The 18,142-nt window shown below is 51.7% G+C and overlaps 1 protein-coding gene across 1 annotated transcript; it reads left to right on the forward strand.

Annotated features, from left to right (window-relative positions):
* The first annotated feature begins 12,291 nt into the window (after positions 1–12,291).
* On the forward strand, positions 12,292–17,651 carry FZD9 (frizzled class receptor 9). The gene has a single exon (XM_085649663.1). The coding sequence runs from the start codon at positions 13,083–13,085 to the stop codon at positions 14,829–14,831; it is 1,749 nt and encodes a 582-aa protein (XP_085505789.1). The 5' UTR covers positions 12,292–13,082; the 3' UTR covers positions 14,832–17,651.
* The last annotated feature ends 491 nt before the right edge of the window (positions 17,652–18,142 follow it).

Below are 18,142 nucleotides of genomic sequence, written 5' to 3' on the forward strand. Positions count from 1 at the left end.
TGTGACGTCATCAGCAGTGCATTGCGGGGACGCGAGTTATAGTTAGCTGAACTAACTATAACGGGGCAATTTCAATGGTTTTGTACGAGCGAAATGTCCAGCTAACTATAACGCCCCTGAAACCTATGGTTTTTTCAGTGAATATATCCCTCCACTATCCAAAATAACAGACTAACATGTCCACTTATCAAATTTCATATGTCACTATACTAATTCACCACTTATCCTTTATGGGTTCCGAGTAGCGTGCTACTCACCGAAAAAAGCACTTCAACACCTCATTAGGGTTAGCAAGCGCTATATACATATCACAACCTCTGTCCCTCTTCTATCCCTCGCCTACCCTTCTCAATCCAAATAACCGACTAACATATCATCCAGCACTCAAATTACTTTTGGGGTTCACTGTACTAATTCACCACTAATCCTTTATGGATTTTGGAGTAGTGTGCTACTCATACTGACACGAGAGATGCTGGGGAACTCCCAGTATCCGAAGGATTAGAGAGGGAATCTTACTTGGAGTATATCCTCCCTTCAAAACATTTTTCACACAAATAATATTCCAAAAAACCAACAGAATGGTCAGGGATGATACTATATTGTTCGTGTTGACGAACAAAGAGCAAAAGAGGAAAACAAGGGTGGGGTCTCTCTAGTGAAAGGTTGTGCTAAGCAAAACCTTGTGTAAAGGAGAGAACGTTTCTTATTTTAGTTACCCTCACACACCCTAGTTGTGTCATGCTTCATCATCGGGTCACCCCAACCCCTATAAGTCGGGGTGGGCTCGACCACAGTGTTGGCAGCTTTTTTGAGACATGAAGACAGGCGGGGTTTTAAAGATAAAATACCTCAGGCAGACCCCCGGTTTCCCTTTATTATTGGGTCTGTCTGGGTCAGTAAAAAAACTAAAAACGGGTCTTAGTGGTGTATTATGGTCCTAAGACCCTAGTGAGGACATCTTTCAGACCAAAGTGGCCAGTAAAGGTCCCGGACTTTCTTCAGGGCAGAATGTCAACACCTATGTGAGGGCTCTAACAGAAAAGGGGGGGTTCCCTATACTTTCTGTGAGGCGAGGGCAGAGTAGCTACTCTTCGCGGTATGTTTGATGTATGTGTATCTGTAAAATGCCAGTCTCCATCTGAAAAATTATAAAGGCGGGTAGATACACTAAAACAAACACAATTATTAAAAAAACTTATTAAGGAATGTTCAATCTTAGTCATACCCTGAAGGTGTATGGTGATTACATGCTGACTATTACGTGCATGCCTCCGGTGGAGGAGAGGACTCCTCAATGTGCCACTCATACTATAGAACTCTGTGACATACAAATTATATGTGACAGATCTAGTGGAGTGGCGATTTTACTCGCATTCTAACACTAACTGCATGTTAGTTGCAAGGTCTTTACCAGTATCAGTGTTGCACCAGTTTAAAAACAGTCTCAGGCTATAGTAACGATTGCACCGTTTTTTACAAAAAAACAACATGCATGAGTAAATAACCAAATAAACATCATGCATATATGACCACACTCATTCAATGTGTACACAAACTTATCACACCGCCAAACAGACTCACCAATTGCAGGAGGGCTGCGCGATTCACACAGGACCGGAGTGATAATGTGGGTAGTCCCATTGTTAGTGTTATATAAAGAGAATAGAAGTAATGGTGAGGGACGAGCCAGCCTGGGGGAGGGGGTCCCTTGCGGAGTATTAAGGATGCTGAGATCGAGTATGCCGACACTGTAAGTGTCATGAGGCGACGCGTGCACTTACTTCAATTGAAGATCATACCCAGCATGTCAACCTGTTGTGGTTCCGGTCCTCGGCTCGTGTGAAACGAAGAGCCTCGAGAGCCGGTATTTAAACAAAATATTGGCACCATGGAGGATGGAAGCGGAGTACGCCATCACCTGATGACCCGAAAGTGACGCGGCCGCCGTGACCTTGCGTGGTAATGGTCAAAGGCATGATGGGAAATGTAGTTGGAACGCTCGGTGGTCAGGTTGAGCGCCACTGGGTGAACAACAGCAATAATGACTAGCGTCCTACCCACAGTTTGGGGAGAAAAATTAGTAAGACGCTCACGATGTCTGGGACGACGTATGTACTAAAAAATTCAAGAAATTACAAGATTTCAAAAAATTCAAGCGGAGATCAACCAGAGGTGGGGCCAATGATCCGCTTGTGATCGAGTATCAAAGTGGGTTTGTGAATAAAACGGTGGTTAAATAACAGAATGTGTTGACTACACGTTATGATTAAAGAAAGTGCGGAACTGGTCATGCCCCGGGTGTAACAAAATTAACGGTGTTGATCAATTGGTAAGTGATCAAACAAAAACCGAGGGTTAGATCGTGCGGAGTCCTTATCATACAGATTATTAATACCAAATGTACGCCGTACATCAGATGGAATGGGAGATATGTGAAACCGATTCCATAGTGCTTGAACCAGTGATCAGTAGACATTACAGGGGTACATGAGGTTGATGGTACATCCCTTCTGATAGTTAATGAATTTCACGGGGGAGGTATGTTCTAGAATGGAATACTGCACTCATGTTTGACCGGGATGTCTGAATCATTTGTTAAATTGACTCCACGGGATGCCGTCGTTCAATCCCGTCTGATCGGTTTTCAAACGGTACACCCACCGTTGTTCTCTATCTAGTAGTCTTTTTTGTAGGTTTCCGTTACCCTTCACCTTCTCAATAACCGTCCATCTTATTTCAGTGTCTTTATGATGTTTTTCCACATAGTGTGCTGTAAGTCTGGTCGCTGTGATGGCCCTCCTGATAGTACTTCTGTGTTCGCTAATGCGCGTCTTGATCTTGCGGCTGGTCATACCTATATAGAATAGGTCACAGGGACATTTGATCAGGTAAATGACTGATTCTGTGTTACAGTTAGTGTGGGATCTTTGTTCCCATGGCGTTCGTAAGCCTAGATCGATATTTTTGGTAGGTTCAGTGAATTCACATACTACACATGTCCCACCTGGGAAGTGGCCTGTGACTGGTGCGGTATTCCACAGCGTCATTTGGCTGTCACATCTTGGATTGTATGTGTCTGTATGGACAAGGGTGTCTTTAAGGCTCCTGTTTCTCTTAAATGAGAACATCGGTTTCTCATATGTTAGCTTGTTGGATGTGAGTATTGTCCATTTCTTATTGATTATTTTTTTAATGCTGTTAGATGAGGTGATGAAGGTGGTGACACAAATCATTTGTTGTGGTTGAGTTTTCTCCGTGGTTTCCAAAAGAGCCTCTCTCGGGGTATTCCGTGCTCTTTTATTGGCTTTCTCATTCATTTTAGTAGGGTAATTCTTACGCTTAAGTTTTTCTGTGAGTACTTTAGCTTCCTTCCTATAATCATTTAGTTCAGAGCAGTTCCTGCGAATGCGTAGGAATTGTCCTACTGGTAAGTTTTCTCTCAGAGACCGTGGTTGTGCACTGTCAAATCTTAACAGGCTGTTTTTGACCGTAGGTTTTGTGTATAAGGAACTGCTCAATGTGCCGTTGGTGGCAGTAATGTTGATGTCTAGGAAGGAGATTTTCTCCCTATCTTTGTTCAAAGTGAACCGCAAATGTGGGTTCAGTTGATTGATCCAGTGACCGAACTCAGCTAGAGTTCCCTCTTCTCCTTTCCAGACCATAAGGACATCGTCAATATAACAATACCATTTGCAAATGTTACTGTTGTATGGGTTCAAGGTCCATATGTGCTGATCTTCGAAGTGGCTCATATAGAGGCAGGCAATGCTAGGAGCTAGTCATTATTGCTGTTGTTCACCCGGTGGCGCTCAACCTGACCACCGAGCGTTCCAACTACATTTCCCATCATGCCTGTGACCATTACCACGCAAGGTCATGGGGGCCGTGCCACTTCCGGGTCATCAGGTGAAGGCGTACTCCGCTTCCATCCTCCATGGCGCCAATATTTTGTTTAAATACCGGCTCTTGAGGCTCTTCTTTTCACACGAGCCGAGGACCGGAACCACAACAGGTTGACATGCTGGGTATGATCTTCAATTGAAGTAAGTGCACGCACAGCCTCATGACACTTACAGTGTTGGCATACTCGATCTCAGCCTCCTTAATACTCCCCAAGGGACCCCCTCCCCCAGGCTGGCTCGTCCCTCACCATTACTTCTATTCTCTTTTTATAACACTAACAATAGGACTACCGACATTATCACTCCGGTCAATCAATCAATCAATCAATCAAGCATTTATAGAGCGCGCTACTCACCCGTGGGGGTCTCAAGGCACTGGAAGTGAAGAAAGGGGGGCGGGGGGGTGCTGCTACTGTTCGAAGAGCCAGGTCTTGAGGTGTTTCCTGAAGATGAGATGGTCCTGGGTCATTCGCAGGTGTGCGGGGAGGGAGTTCCAGGTAACGGCTGCCAGGTGGGAGAACGATCTTCCACCGGCGGTGGTTCTGCGAATCCATGGGACAGAGGCGAGGGCGAGGCTTGCGGATCGGAGCTGGCGGGTGGGGGCGTGAAACGAGAGGCGGTTGTTGAGGTATTCGGGGCCCTTGTTGTGGAGAGCTTTGTGTGCGTGGGTGAGGAGCCTGAACGGGATCCTCTTGCTGACGGGGAGCCAATGCAGGTTTCTCAGGTGGGCGGATATGTGGTGATGGCGAGGGATGTCGAGGACAAGTCGTGCGGAGGCGTTCTGTATGCGTTGCAGTCGTTTCTGAAGTTTGGCGGTGGTTCCTGCGTACAGGGCGTTTCCGTAGTCTAGTCGGCTGGTGACGAGGGCCTGGGTGACGGTTTTTCTTGTTTCGGTGGGGATCCATCTGAAGATTTTTCGGAGCATGCGCAGGGTGTTGAAGCAGGAGGATGAGACGGTGTTGACTTGCTTGGTCATTGTAAGGGAGGAGTCCAGGATGAGTCCCAGGTTGCGTGCGTGGTCAGAGGGTGTCGGCGCGGGGCCCGTTGCAGTGGGCCACCAGGAGTCGTCCCAGGTGGATGGCGGTCCTGTGTGAATCGCGCAGCCCTCCCGCAATTGGTGAGTCTGTTTGACGGTATGATAAGTTTGTGTACACATTGAATAAGTGTGGTCATATAAGCATGATGTTTATTTGGTTATTTAAGCATGCATGTTGTTTTTTTGTAAAAAACGGTGCCATCGTTACTATAGCCTGAGACTGTTTTTAAACTGGTGCAACACTGATACTGGTAAAGACCTTGCAACTAACACGCAGTTAGTGTTAGAATGCGAGTAAAATCGCCACTCCACTAGATCTGTCACATATAATTTGTATGTCACAGAGTTCTATAGTATGAGTGGCACATTGAGGTGTCCTCTCCTCTACCGGAGGCATGCACGTAATAGTCAGCATGTAATCACCATACACCTGCAGGGTATGACTAAGATTGAACGTTCCTTAATACGCTTTCTTAATAATAATGTTTGTTTTGGTGTATCTACCCACCTTTATAATTTTTCAGATGGAGACTGGCATTTTACAGATACACATACATCAAACATACCGCGAGGAGTAGCTACTCTGCCCTCGCCTCACAGAAAGTATAGGGAACCCCCCTTTTCTGTTAGAGCCCTCACATAGGGGGTGACCACTGAGCCTTGCACAGGCCTGGTCGCCCCCACGCTCCTCCTGCTACCTGTTCCTGATTGCTGATTGCTCCGCTGCAGGCGACCCAGCCGCCGCTGAGCCGCCCACCCGCCCGCACTCGACTTTCCCTCCGCTGCCTCCCTGCGGCCCCGTCCCCCACCAGCCGATTGGTGCCCCCGCTCCCGCCACCCAGCGGACCCTCCCTCCCGGCTCCCTTCTTAATTCTTAAGGGGACTTCTTCCTTCCATTCGATAGCGACCACTGAGCCTTGCACAGGCCTGGTCGCCCCCACGCTCCTCCTGCTACCTGTTCCTGATTGCTGATTGCTCCGCTGCAGGCGACCCAGCCGCCGCTGAGCCGCCCGCCCGACCGCACTCGACTTTCCCGCCGCTGCCTCCCTGCGGCCCCGCCCCCCGCCAGCCGATTGGTGCCCCTGCTCCCGCCACTCAGCGGACCCTCCCTCCCGGCTCCCTTCTTATGACGCCCCCACGCAGGCGCAGCGTTCACACGCAGCGGGCGCGCCGTTGGTGCGCCGAAGGCGCGCCAAAGGCAAGCCCGTCTGTGCCCGTCCGCGCCTGGACCGCGCCCAGCGCCAGACCCCCTGTCCCCCGCAGATGCCAGCCCACCCGCCGGACTTACGACGCCGCCACCCTCAACGCACTCAACACCGGCCGAATCCCCGGATGTTACCGAGCCACCCCACGTCGCACACACGGACCCTTCCACTGCCAATCCTGCAAGTTCTCCTGCATCCGGACCTGCACCGCACCCGCCAAGCCGAGCACCAGCAGCAACCACCTGAAGTGCATCCTACTCAACACCCGCTCCGTCCACAGACACGCCGTGGAACTCTGGAACCTGCTCGACACCACATCTCCAGACGTCGCCTTCCTCACGGAAACATGGATGAACGCCTCCTCAGCGCCCGACATCGCCATCGCCATCCCGGACGGATACAAGATCACCCGGAGGGACCGTGCCAACCAGACAGGAGGAGGCATCGCCATCGTCCACAAGAACACCATCCGCATCACGACCAACTCCGACGACATCCTCACAACCGCCGACCATCTCCACTTCCAGATACACACCGACCCCAAAACCACAATCAGAGGCACCCTCATCTACAGACCCCCAGGACCCCGCACACAATTCAGCGAAGACATCGCAGACTTCATCAGCCCACACGCCCTCTCCTCCGCTGACTACATCCTCCTAGGGGACCTCAACTTCCACCTGGAGAACAACAAGGACAGCAACACCACTACCCTGCTGGACAACCTCGCCAACCTCGGACTCAAGCAACTGGTGAACACCCCCACCCACCGCGCCGGACACACGCTTGACCCTGTCTTCTCTTCCAGCAAGGACGTCTCCTTCAGTCACTCCACCGGACACCACTGGACAGACCACAGCTGCGTCCACTTCAGCTTCAAAAGGACCACAACCCACCACCACCCGCAACAGGCTCCCCGCAGGAGCTGGAACAAGATCACCACCGACCAGCTCACCACATCCCTGAACCTGATTCCTCCCGCCAGCACAACGGACCCCAACCAGGCAGCCAACAACCTCACACAGTGGATCACCAACTGCGCTGACGACCTCGCACCCCTGAAAAACCACCCCAGCAGACCCGGCAGCAAGAAGGCTTCCTGGTTCAACGACGACCTCCTGAACTCCAAGAAGAACTGCCGCACCCTCGAGAAAGCCTGGCGCAAAGACCCGACTACAGATAACATGACCGCCCTCAAGCACGCCACCCGCAAACACCACCAGCTGATCCACGCCACCAAGAAGACAGTATTCAAGGAACGACTAGACAACAACGCGCACAACAGCAAAGAACTCTTCAACATAGTCAAAGAGCTCTCGAACCCCAACGCCAGATCCAACGACATCACCCCCTCGCAAGAACTCTGCGACTCACTCGCCTCGTTCTTTCACAGCAAGATCGCTGACATACACAACAGCTTCGGCACACAGCCCACGCACCCAACCACCGAACCGACGACTCCCACCATCACCCTACGCTCCTGGACCCCGATCAGCACCGAAGACACCATCCACACGATGAACACCATCCACTCCGTATCACCAACGGACCCATGCCCCCACCACATCTTCAACAAGGCCGCCTCCGCCATCGCACCCCAACTCCGAGACGTCATCAACTGCTCCTTCAACACCGCCACCTTCCCGGAGAGATGGAAGCATGCCGAACTCAGCGCCCTCTTGAAGAAACCATCAGCTGACCCCACCGACCTCAAGAACTACCGCCCCATCTCGCTCCTCCCATTTCCTGCCAAACTCATCGAGGAGACCGTCAACCGACAGCTTGCCGCCTTCCTCGAGACGAACGGATCCCTCGACCCCTCGCAGTCCGGCTTCCGAGCCAACCACAGCACCGAGACCGCCCTCATCGCAGCCACTGACGACATCCGAGCCCTGCTCGATAACGGGGAAACAGCTGCCCTCATCCTCCTGGATCTCTCCGCAGCGTTCGACACGGTCTGCCACCGCACCCTAGTTCAACGCCTCAGCAACATCGGAATCCGAGAAAAGGCTCTGGAGTGGATCATCTCGTTCCTCGCCGGAAGAACACAGAGAGTCCGCCTCCCCCCGTTCAGATCCGAGGCCACCAAAGTCATCTGTGGCGTACCACAAGGATCATCACTCAGCCCCACCCTCTTCAACATCTACATGAGCCCCCTTGCGACCATCGCACGCCAACACAACCTCAACATCATCTCCTACGCCGACGACACTCAGCTGATCCTCTCCCTCACCAACGACCCAGCCACCGCCAGAACCAACCTACACGATGGGTTGAAAGAAGTAGCCAAGTGGATGAGGACCAGCCGCCTGAAGCTCAACTCAGACAAGACGGAAGTCCTCATCTTGGGACCATCTTCCTCCGCCTGGGACGACTCCTGGTGGCCCCCTGCCCTGGGCAGCGCTCCCAAACCCACGGACCACGCACGCAACCTGGGCTTCATCCTGGACTCCTCCCTCTCGATGACCAGACAAGTAAACGCCGTTTCGTCCTCGTGCTTCAACATCCTGTGCATGCTCCGGAAGATCTTCCGATGGATCCCCACCGGAACCAGGAAGACGGTCACACAGGCACTCGTCACCAGTCGACTGGACTACGGAAACACCCTCTACACCGGAACCACAGCCAAACTTCAGAAGAGACTCCAACGCATCCAGAACGCCTCCGCACGTCTCATCCTGGACATTCCCCGCCACAACCACATCTCCGGACACCTGAGAGACCTGCACTGGCTCCCCGTCAACAAGAGAATCAAGTTCCGTCTCCTCACCCACGCACACAAGGCCCTCCACGACCTGGGACCCAGGTACCTCAACAACCGCCTGACCTTCTACACTCCCACCCGCCAGCTTCGTTCGACCAACCACGCCCTCGCCGCCGTGCCACGCATCCGAAGAGCCACCATGGGAGGAAGATCCTTCTCCTACCTGGCAGCCAAGACTTGGAACTCCCTCCCCATCCACCTCCGTCAGACCCAAGACCACCTCTCCTTCAGGAAGCAACTCAAGACCTGGCTGTTCGAGCAGTAGCAGACCCCACTCCCCCTAGCGCCTTGAGACCCTCCGGGTGAGTAGCGCGCTATACAAATTTCTTGATTGATTGACATTCTGCCCTGAAGAAAGTCTAGGACCTTTACTGGCCACTCTGGACTGAAAGATGTCGTCACTAGGGTCTTAGGACCATAATACTCCACTAAGACCCATTTTTAGATTTTTTACTGACCCAGACAGACCCAATAATAAAGGGAAACCGGGGGTCTGCCTGAGGTATTTTATCTTTAAAACCCCCCCTGTCTTCATCTCTCAAAAGAGCTCCCAACACTGTGGTCGAGCCCACCCCAACTTATAGGGGTTGGGGTGACCCGATGATGAAGCATGACACCGCTAGGGTGTGTGAGGGTAACTAAAACAAGAAACGTTCTGTCCTTTACACAAGGTTTTGCTTAGCACAACCTTTCACTAGAGAGGCCCCACCCTTGTTTCCCTCTTTTCCTCTTTGTTCGTCAACACGAACAATATAGTATCATCCCTGACCATTCTGTTTGTTTATTGGAGTATTTTTTGTGTGAAAAAAGTAGTGTGCTACTCGCCAAAAAAAGTGCTTCAACACCCCACCAGGGGTAACAAGCGCTATATAAATGCAAACCTTTTTCCCTCTTCTAGCCCTTCGCTATCCTTTTGAATCCAAATAACTGACTAACCTATCCACCACTCAAATTACTTTCATATTTCACCATACTAATTCAACATTAATCCTTCTTGGGTTCCAGAGTAGCGTGCTACTCACCGAAAAAGCGCTTTGACACCTCATCAGGGGTAGTAAGCGCTTTATAAATGCAATTACAATACGATACAATTTTTGCAGTGTATAAAACTCTATAAATAAAATAAACATGCAGTGATCACACACTCCATGCCGGACATCTGGACACATTACTCACTGGCCCTCAATGTGTCCAGGCAAGGTCAAGACCCACCTGAATTTGTCATCAGGTGAGAATAATGTATTGCTCAATGACTAGACCTACATTCCACTCCCTAAACAGGATCTTTGAATTGGCCTATGATTCTTCAAGAAATGAATAAAAAGACGCTCAAAACTATTGTACTTTGAGAAAGAGCTCAGATCCCAACGCTGTAACAGTGGCGGCTCCTCCACTAAAACGGAGGAGCATCGCCCCACTGCTATTGCAGCAGTGAAAAAAAGAAAATTGTAATAACAAGATGTTATTATAATTCTCATTTTCTTTCGGGAGTCGGGCGCGGCTGGCTCCCTGATGCAAGAGCAAATGAGGAGTGGTTTGCACTCCTATAAGTGCGCATGACAGTCATGCACACTTGACATGTTCTCCATTGTGCTGTGTTGCACAGCCCCATGGAGAACATGCTCAGCCTCCCCAGGCACTGCCTGAGCATCCAAACAGGATGCTCAGGCCAATCACGACGCTGCTCCTGCAGCGTCGTTATTGGCTGGGAGAGCCCGGAAGCCTGAGTGCTTCCGGTGCTTCCAGCAGAGAAGGAGATGCATGCGGCGGCGGCAGAGGTGTGCAAAGGAGAAGGTATCTTTTTTTATTTTTGTTTAATCCCCCCGTGACCCTCCTGCCCCACCATCAGGGTCGGATTGGGAAGGCAGGCACTCGGGCAATGGCCGAGGGGCCGGTATCTGAGTTTCAGCTGTGGACTGCTTTTTTGGGCAGCCTGGGGCCCGATTTGGGTGGTGTCTGTGCTGCTAGCGGCCCAGTGGGTGCCTGAGTGGCTTTTCTGGAGGCAGATGAGCATCCATTACATCCCTTTTATGAACGGGCAGAGGTGTCACTCCCTTTCCCTCGCTGGGCCGGCCCAATAATGTATGCATATTGAGCAGGGAAAGGGGAGCTGACCAAAAGTGGCCTCACTTGTTTTCAGGTGTGTTTCAACAGTGTGAACTAATCGGAGCATTTTTTTAAAAAAAATCTAAGTAAAGTTAAGAAAACATGCCTCTGTCAGAGAACCTTCCTCCCCATTCTTTTTTTATAAAACTTTGCCAATGCAGTGTTTTGCAGAAAGGCAATATGCAAACGTCGGCCACTTTTTTTTAGCGAGCCCGGGCCGATTTTTAATCCCAATCCAAACCTGCTCACCACCCCCATTTCCGAGCTAGCCGCCACTGCTCTGTAACTGTGCTCCCAGCCATAGTGTTTGATTAAACCAACTGCTCCTGTTTTACCAAACGCTTCTTCTCTTTGCTTTTTCAAGGTAAATTCATATTCCAGCAACAGTATACATGTACCCACAATATAATACTGGCTTCATCGCATGACTAAACTGTGTGATCCTGGGTAAATAAGTTTACCTCATTGTGCTTCAGTTCTCATATCTGAGCTGACGAGCACTTAGAAACGCTGATAAAAACTGGACATTCACCAAAAAGGTTAATGACAAGGAAGTGTCAATTAGTGTTGCTGTGTCCTGAAAAGCCCTATTATGCTAGAACTATGCCCAGCATCCATGTGAGCCCTTACTTCCAGGCTTAGTGCTAGAACCATGCCATGGTGCCACTAGCAGCGAGTACCTGGCACGGTTTTGACAGTCCGTCTTGGCAGGACAAGGTAGACCCGGGCACGAATAACTAGAAAAGAGGGTCCTTCCTGTAACGTGCAAGTTCTGGAGTCCGCCTGGCTGTCTCGGTATTCAACCCCTTACCGGGCAGGAAAGCTAGAAATTAATATTTAAACTTTTTTTTCTCCCAAAAAAGGACACACATATAAGAGTTCTATTTTTCTTCTCTCGTCGCCACCTTGCACAACACAGGCCTTGTTCTAGTTACAGGAGTGTGGTTTTAAGCAGTTGCTGCAGAGGGGGATTGTGTTTCCCCTTTTGAAAGCAGGCTCCACTCCCCCCGTCGAGGGCTTGGCAAAGGCGGCCTTGTTGCTGGTGAGCCCTAGAGCTGAAGCAGCAGAAAGAGGAAGGGCTTTGTGAACCGGTGCCAACAGGGGGTGGCATTAATTGGGAAGTGTTATTACAGCTCATTGTGGTTTCTATTCATAGGGGGCGGAAGAGGGAGTCTCTGCGCCTTTAACAGAGCCCCGCCCATGCGGTGGGCGTGGACCCCTAGGGCCCCGCCCCTTGGAGGGGAAGATGCAGACAGGGGAGGGCAGGATCAGAAACAACAGTAGCAGGAGCGGGCACTAATAATCAGTAGCAGCAGAAACCACAGGAGCGTTTCCACCGGCGTGTCCCACTGGTTCGATAGACTCGCAAAGTTCACTGGCATCATCAGCGGCTGAAGGGCAGCCTGTGCCAGTGTGTCCCGGCTCAAAGTGACTGATCGGGGCATCATGCTGAAGCTCGGCTCCCGGCGTGCCCAGTGATAGAGCAGTGCCGGGCACACACTGACTGCCACGGACCCCTGCAGCACCGGGCACAGGGGGTGCCTCACTGACTCCAGTCTGGACCAGACGTGTGGCAAGTACTTCCTGGGCATCCACCCCTGCCTATCCCGGGCTCCTTGACTTGCCCTCAGCAGCGGCACTCGCGCCGGTCTTTGGGACTGATGTTGTTTGTTATGCCCTCCTCCGATCCGAGCAGGAGTGGGGTACACATGCCTTGTGGAACTGGAGATCGGTGCCTTCGGAACGCCTCCTAAAAACAGTGGATATCTGGGGCTCGTGCAGTGCCAGTGAGCAGATGAACTTGAGAACACTCTGGTAACTTGTTGCTCTCGCGCCAAAGGAAGCCAAGTGTGCCTGTAAGCAGCAAAGTGCCTCACCTCAACCTAGACTTCACCCGGGGCTTCGGGCAAGGGTGGCTTATTTATATCAGCCCGTGGTAACTTCATCGCTGTGGCGCGCGGCGCTCGCACAGGCTCACATGTGAGTGCCAGGGAGACATTCCTGACAGGGCGACCACCAGAGCCTCTGGGCAGACGGAAGAGGTGGGCTCTTGATCCAGAAGCAGGATGGACGCCCTGCACGTGAAGCTCTTCTCCTTCCTGTGCCAGCTGGTGGTTGCAGGCTCCACGCTTGAGATTGGTGCCTATGACCTCGACAAGGGGCGCGAGGCCAAGTGCGAGCCCATCGAGATTCCCATGTGCCAGGGCATAGGGTACAACCTGACACGTATGCCCAACTTCATGGGCCATGAGAACCAGAAGGAGGCCTCCCTGAAGCTCCAGGAGTTTGCGCAGCTGGTGGAGTACGGCTGCCATGTCCACCTCCGCTTCTTCCTCTGCTCTCTTTATGCGCCCATGTGCACAGACCAGGTGTCCACTTCCATCCTAGCCTGCCGGCCCATGTGCGAGCAAGCGCGCAATCGCTGCGCACCGGTCATGGAGAAGTTCAACTTTGGTTGGCCCGATTCCCTGGACTGCAGCAGGCTGCCCACCAAGAACGACCCAAACGCCCTCTGCATGGAGGCTCCTGACAACGGCACGGAGGCAGAGACCCAAAAGGGTCAGGGAATGCTGCCCGTCGAACCTAGACCCAGGCCACCAGGTACCGGAGAGGGCAAGGGGCAGAGCAGCATGGGCACATGCGAGAACTCTGAGAAGTTTCAGTATGTAGAGAAGAGCCTGACCTGTGCTCCTCGGTGCTCCCCTGGTGTGGACGTCTACTGGTCAAGAGCCGACAAAGACTTTGCGTTCGTCTGGATGGCCGTCTGGTCCACCTTGTGCTTTGTGTCCACAGCCTTCACGGTCCTTACGTTTCTTCTGGACCCACATCGCTTCCAGTACCCTGAGAGACCAATCATATTCCTCTCCATGTGCTACAACGTGTACTCCTTGGCCTTCATCATCCGCTCTGTGGCTGGTGCCGAGAACATCGCCTGTGACCGCGAGAACGGAGAGCTCTACATCATCCAGGAGGGCCTGGAGAGCACTGGGTGCACCATCGTCTTCCTCATTCTCTACTACTTCGGCATGGCCAGCTCGCTGTGGTGGGTCATTCTCACGTTGACATGGTTCCTGGCAGCAGGGAAGAAATGGGGGCATGAGGCCATCGAAGCCCACAGCAGCTACTTCCACATGGCTGCCTGGGGCATCCCAGCCATGAAGACCATCATCATCCTCACCATGAGAAAAGTGGCTGGAGATGAGCTGACGGGGCTGTGCTACGTCGGCAGCATGGATGTCAACGCTTTGACCGGCTTCATCCTGGTTCCGCTCTCCTGTTACCTGGTGATTGGGACATCTTTCATCTTGACTGGGTTTGTGGCCCTGTTTCACATCAGGAGGATAATGAAAACTGGCGGGACCAATACTGAGAAGCTGGAGAAGCTGATGGTGAAGATTGGGGTCTTCTCCATTTTGTACACAGTCCCAGCCACCTGTGTGATCGTCTGTTACTTTTATGAGCGCCTCAACATGGACTTTTGGGACCTACGTGCCTTGGAGCATCGATGCCGGCCTGTACAAGGGCGGCGCAACTCAGACTGCTCCTTGGAGGCCTCGGTGCCCACCATCGCCATTTTCATGCTCAAGGTCTTCATGTCGCTAGTCGTGGGCATCACCAGCGGCATCTGGGTGTGGAGCTCCAAGACATTACAAACCTGGCAGAGCCTTTGCAACCAGAAACTGGGAATGAGGACTAGAGGGAAGCCCTGTGGTGGCATTGCCTGCAATGGCGCCCACCGCCACTACCGGGCACCCACAGTGATGCTGCATATGGGCAAACCGGACCCTTACACGGACAACCCAACGCATGTGTAGCACCAGTCGGTGTTTGCCAACCATCTCTAGGCAGCTTGTGGAGTGCCATCACCTGTGCAAGAGACTAGTGAGGTAGGCGAACTCCCAAAGATAGCAGGGCTTAGGTGATGGCATGTCGGGCAGCAGCGCCCCATCTGCACAAGACGAATATAGGGCCGGTGGACCTTTCTGGAGACTGAGAATGAATCCAGCTGTTAGTGCACGCAGCACCTCAAGAGACTACGGGGTAAGGGAGCCCCAAAAGACAGAGTAGCTCTAGCAATGCTGTCTAGGGGAGCAACACATCACCTGCACAGGAGAGAAGTGAGCAGGTGTGGCCCTCTAGAGACTGAGTATAAGCCCACCTGTCAAGGCAAGTGGCGCTACAGGAGTAAGGGAACCCGCGACTGGCTGTCTAGGACAGCACCACCAGACCCGCCTCAGAGACTGATGGAGCGGGCGACTCGCTCGGGGGAGGGTTTCAGGGATTTAGCTGTCTACCCCGACAAACCCTCATGCACAAGAGCCACGGTGCAAGAATGCCCTGTAGGGAGGAGGAGTGCATGCCACGTAGGGTATGGAGGAACACCTCAAGGGACAGGTGAACACACACCTAACCGGGCTGGCCAGTACCCTGCGTTCACAAGAGCCCGGGGGCAAGCAGGGGCCCTTTAGGGACACAGAACAGGTGCCTTGTTGCCTAGGTCAGCAACTCACATTTAGACGCGACAGGGAGTAAGTCTAAAGGGGTACATATCTAGCTGCGCATGCCAACTCCCCACATGCACGAGGGGGATTCACAGGCTCAGCTAGAGCAAAGGGGCGCATGACTAGTGGCCTAGACCAGCACCGGCCTCACAAGCAGGCAGAGAGAGGCCCTCCAGGCCCAATTGGGCATATGTCTAGCTGCATAGGCCAACGCGCCACGTTGGCAAGGGGCTTAGGACAGAAGAGTGCATGCCATACTGTCTGGGCCAGCACTCCACGCAAACATGAGGCAAGAAGGCTCCCTGCTGTGGACAGGGGCCCTTCCACCCCACACATTTACAGGGGTCGGAGTCCTATAGCTCCAGGTGCAGGTTGTCAACATGAACATAGGGTTACCAGATTACTCCACGTCACGTGGAACGCAGTGTAATGGAATTTCCTTCAAAATGTTATTTATATTCTGATAGTGGTACTGGTTTGTTCGCCCTGATGGCACCGGAGCGCTGAAGTACCAGCTCAAAGTTGTTTCCCAAATGAAAGCTCAGGGCTCTGAACACTGTGTCCGCGTGGACCTGCATGAACCTGGTGACCCCAAGCGAGCGCTATCCTGCAGCCCCACACAGGGGTGAACGGAGGTGTGGCGGGAAAGGGAAGTCTGCATTAAAGCAGCGACATTCAAGCATAGCCCCTGGGACTAGCAAACTCTACACCTCGCCTGCCCCGTGTTTCCCATAGGAAGGGATTCTTTGCTAGCGGGGATGCAAGCAAACAGCCTGTCAGATGGTACAAACGTATGGGTACAACTCTCTAAAGACTGAGGCCAGTATCGCTGCTCAGTGGGTTGTGTGCCGTTTGTGGAGATCTTTGTGTCATAGACAGGTTGAAGGCTACAATAAAAGAATGAAACAGAGCAGACGCTGTTACAGCTCAGTGATCTGTGCTCCTGCAGCGGGGAGCTGAGTGTGACCAGCAGGCCACTGGTTCTAATTCCAGGAAGAGAAATCAGTGGTTGAATTCCTCGTACAGATATCACGTTTAACCCCTGGCGCCTCCGCTCCCATCCCAGTAGCGTGGGCTCAGTGGGTTCATGTGCCTGCTTTGGCGTCTTTTTCGTAACATACAGAAGATCACATGCGGGAATCTTCGTAGGACTGAAAAGTGGGCAGGTGAATCTTAGAAAGGTAGCTCAGTGGGTGAATAGCCCTCCTCCATAGGACTCATGTACCCGTTCGGGACACTTGCTGAAATGCTTGTGGAACCGGCTCAGCATCCTATCATCCAAAACCGAAAAAACACAAGGACTATAAAATGTCAGTGATAACACAAATTATTAAAGCACTTTGAAGCGTGAATATTTATTACACCCTCCACAGCTGGAATGCTTTGTAAAGTATTAGAGGGCCATGCGGTGCTTGAAGTGGGGTGTGTTCTATGGGTTGTCTCGGGTTGGAAACCCCGAGAACCAATTTCTCATCCTAGCTCCCCCAATTTGACCAAACAGACTGTGATCCTTTGTAATTCACTTTACATTTGGAATATGTTAGCTCTATAAAAGAAACCCAAACGTAAGCACTTCAAAGAGAATTCTCGGAGAAAAGGGAAGCCGTAGAGTGGGAAGGAAGCTGTCACGCCACTGCCAAAAAAGTAGCCCCCCCATTAAATAATAAGTGAACCAGTGGGATTTGTCAGGAAAAAATGAAACCGCAACTCAGACAAAGGAAGTGCGAGCAGAGTTATGCCCTACAACAGTGTTATCACAGAAGGCGGTGGGTAGTACCGCTAAGTGATGAATTTGTAGGGCAGATAGTGCCCTCTGGCACCAGTTTCCGGGTATCCCCGTGCTGAGCATGGCCCAGACTGCACTGTGAGCTTCTTTTGGCTGTTAAGCAGTAGCTGCTTTCTGAGAGTTCAGTATAAATATATATATATATTTGTATGTATGTCTTTTCACGCTATTTTTGTCTCTGGCCCATGACCAGTACTGTTTATAAGCTGTGGGGGTAAAGAAATAATTATAAATATAAGATACGAGTTTATTTAATTATGTAATTTATTATAAAATTGTTTTTTTGAAAAAAGTTTGTTGTTTGGAAAGTTTGCAGAATGGAACAGAAATAAAATCAGTCATGTGTATCTGGGAGTTGTAGTATTTGGTCTGGGGGCACTCACTGGACTTTGGGCGACACAGAAGGGGTCTCTAGTTTCTGTTTTCTGTCCTTATGCAGCCCTGCGGCTGGCCTGTGGTGAGGTTTGAGGCGGTTTCTTCAGTACACAGCTCTATCGAAGGTTTCATGTGGGAGTTCAGTTTGTCCCTTGCCACGGGTTCCAGGCCGCCTGCCCCCTGTTTAAACCACTGTCTGCAACATGTGATGCCCCCTCCGCTTACACTCGCCCCTGCTCTCCACTCCCAGCATGCATCACTCTCTGAAAGGTTTATAAGATGGACCAGTGGTCCCTTTGCGCTCAGCTGGATGCCACAGCCTGGTGGCTGCATTTTGCTGAAATACAACTGATGCTACAGGATATCGCAGAGTACAAGACACGACTTCGGTAAATGATTTCACGGCGCAGTATTGGTGTGGAAACAAACGTGTTTGGTGCTCGTTGTGATCACGAGCAAATGA

The sequence above is a fragment of the Triturus cristatus genome, chromosome 3_2 (genome assembly GCF_964204655.1).
Source record: "Triturus cristatus chromosome 3_2, aTriCri1.1, whole genome shotgun sequence".
In the NCBI taxonomy this organism is placed as follows: Eukaryota; Metazoa; Chordata; class Amphibia; order Caudata; family Salamandridae; genus Triturus; species Triturus cristatus.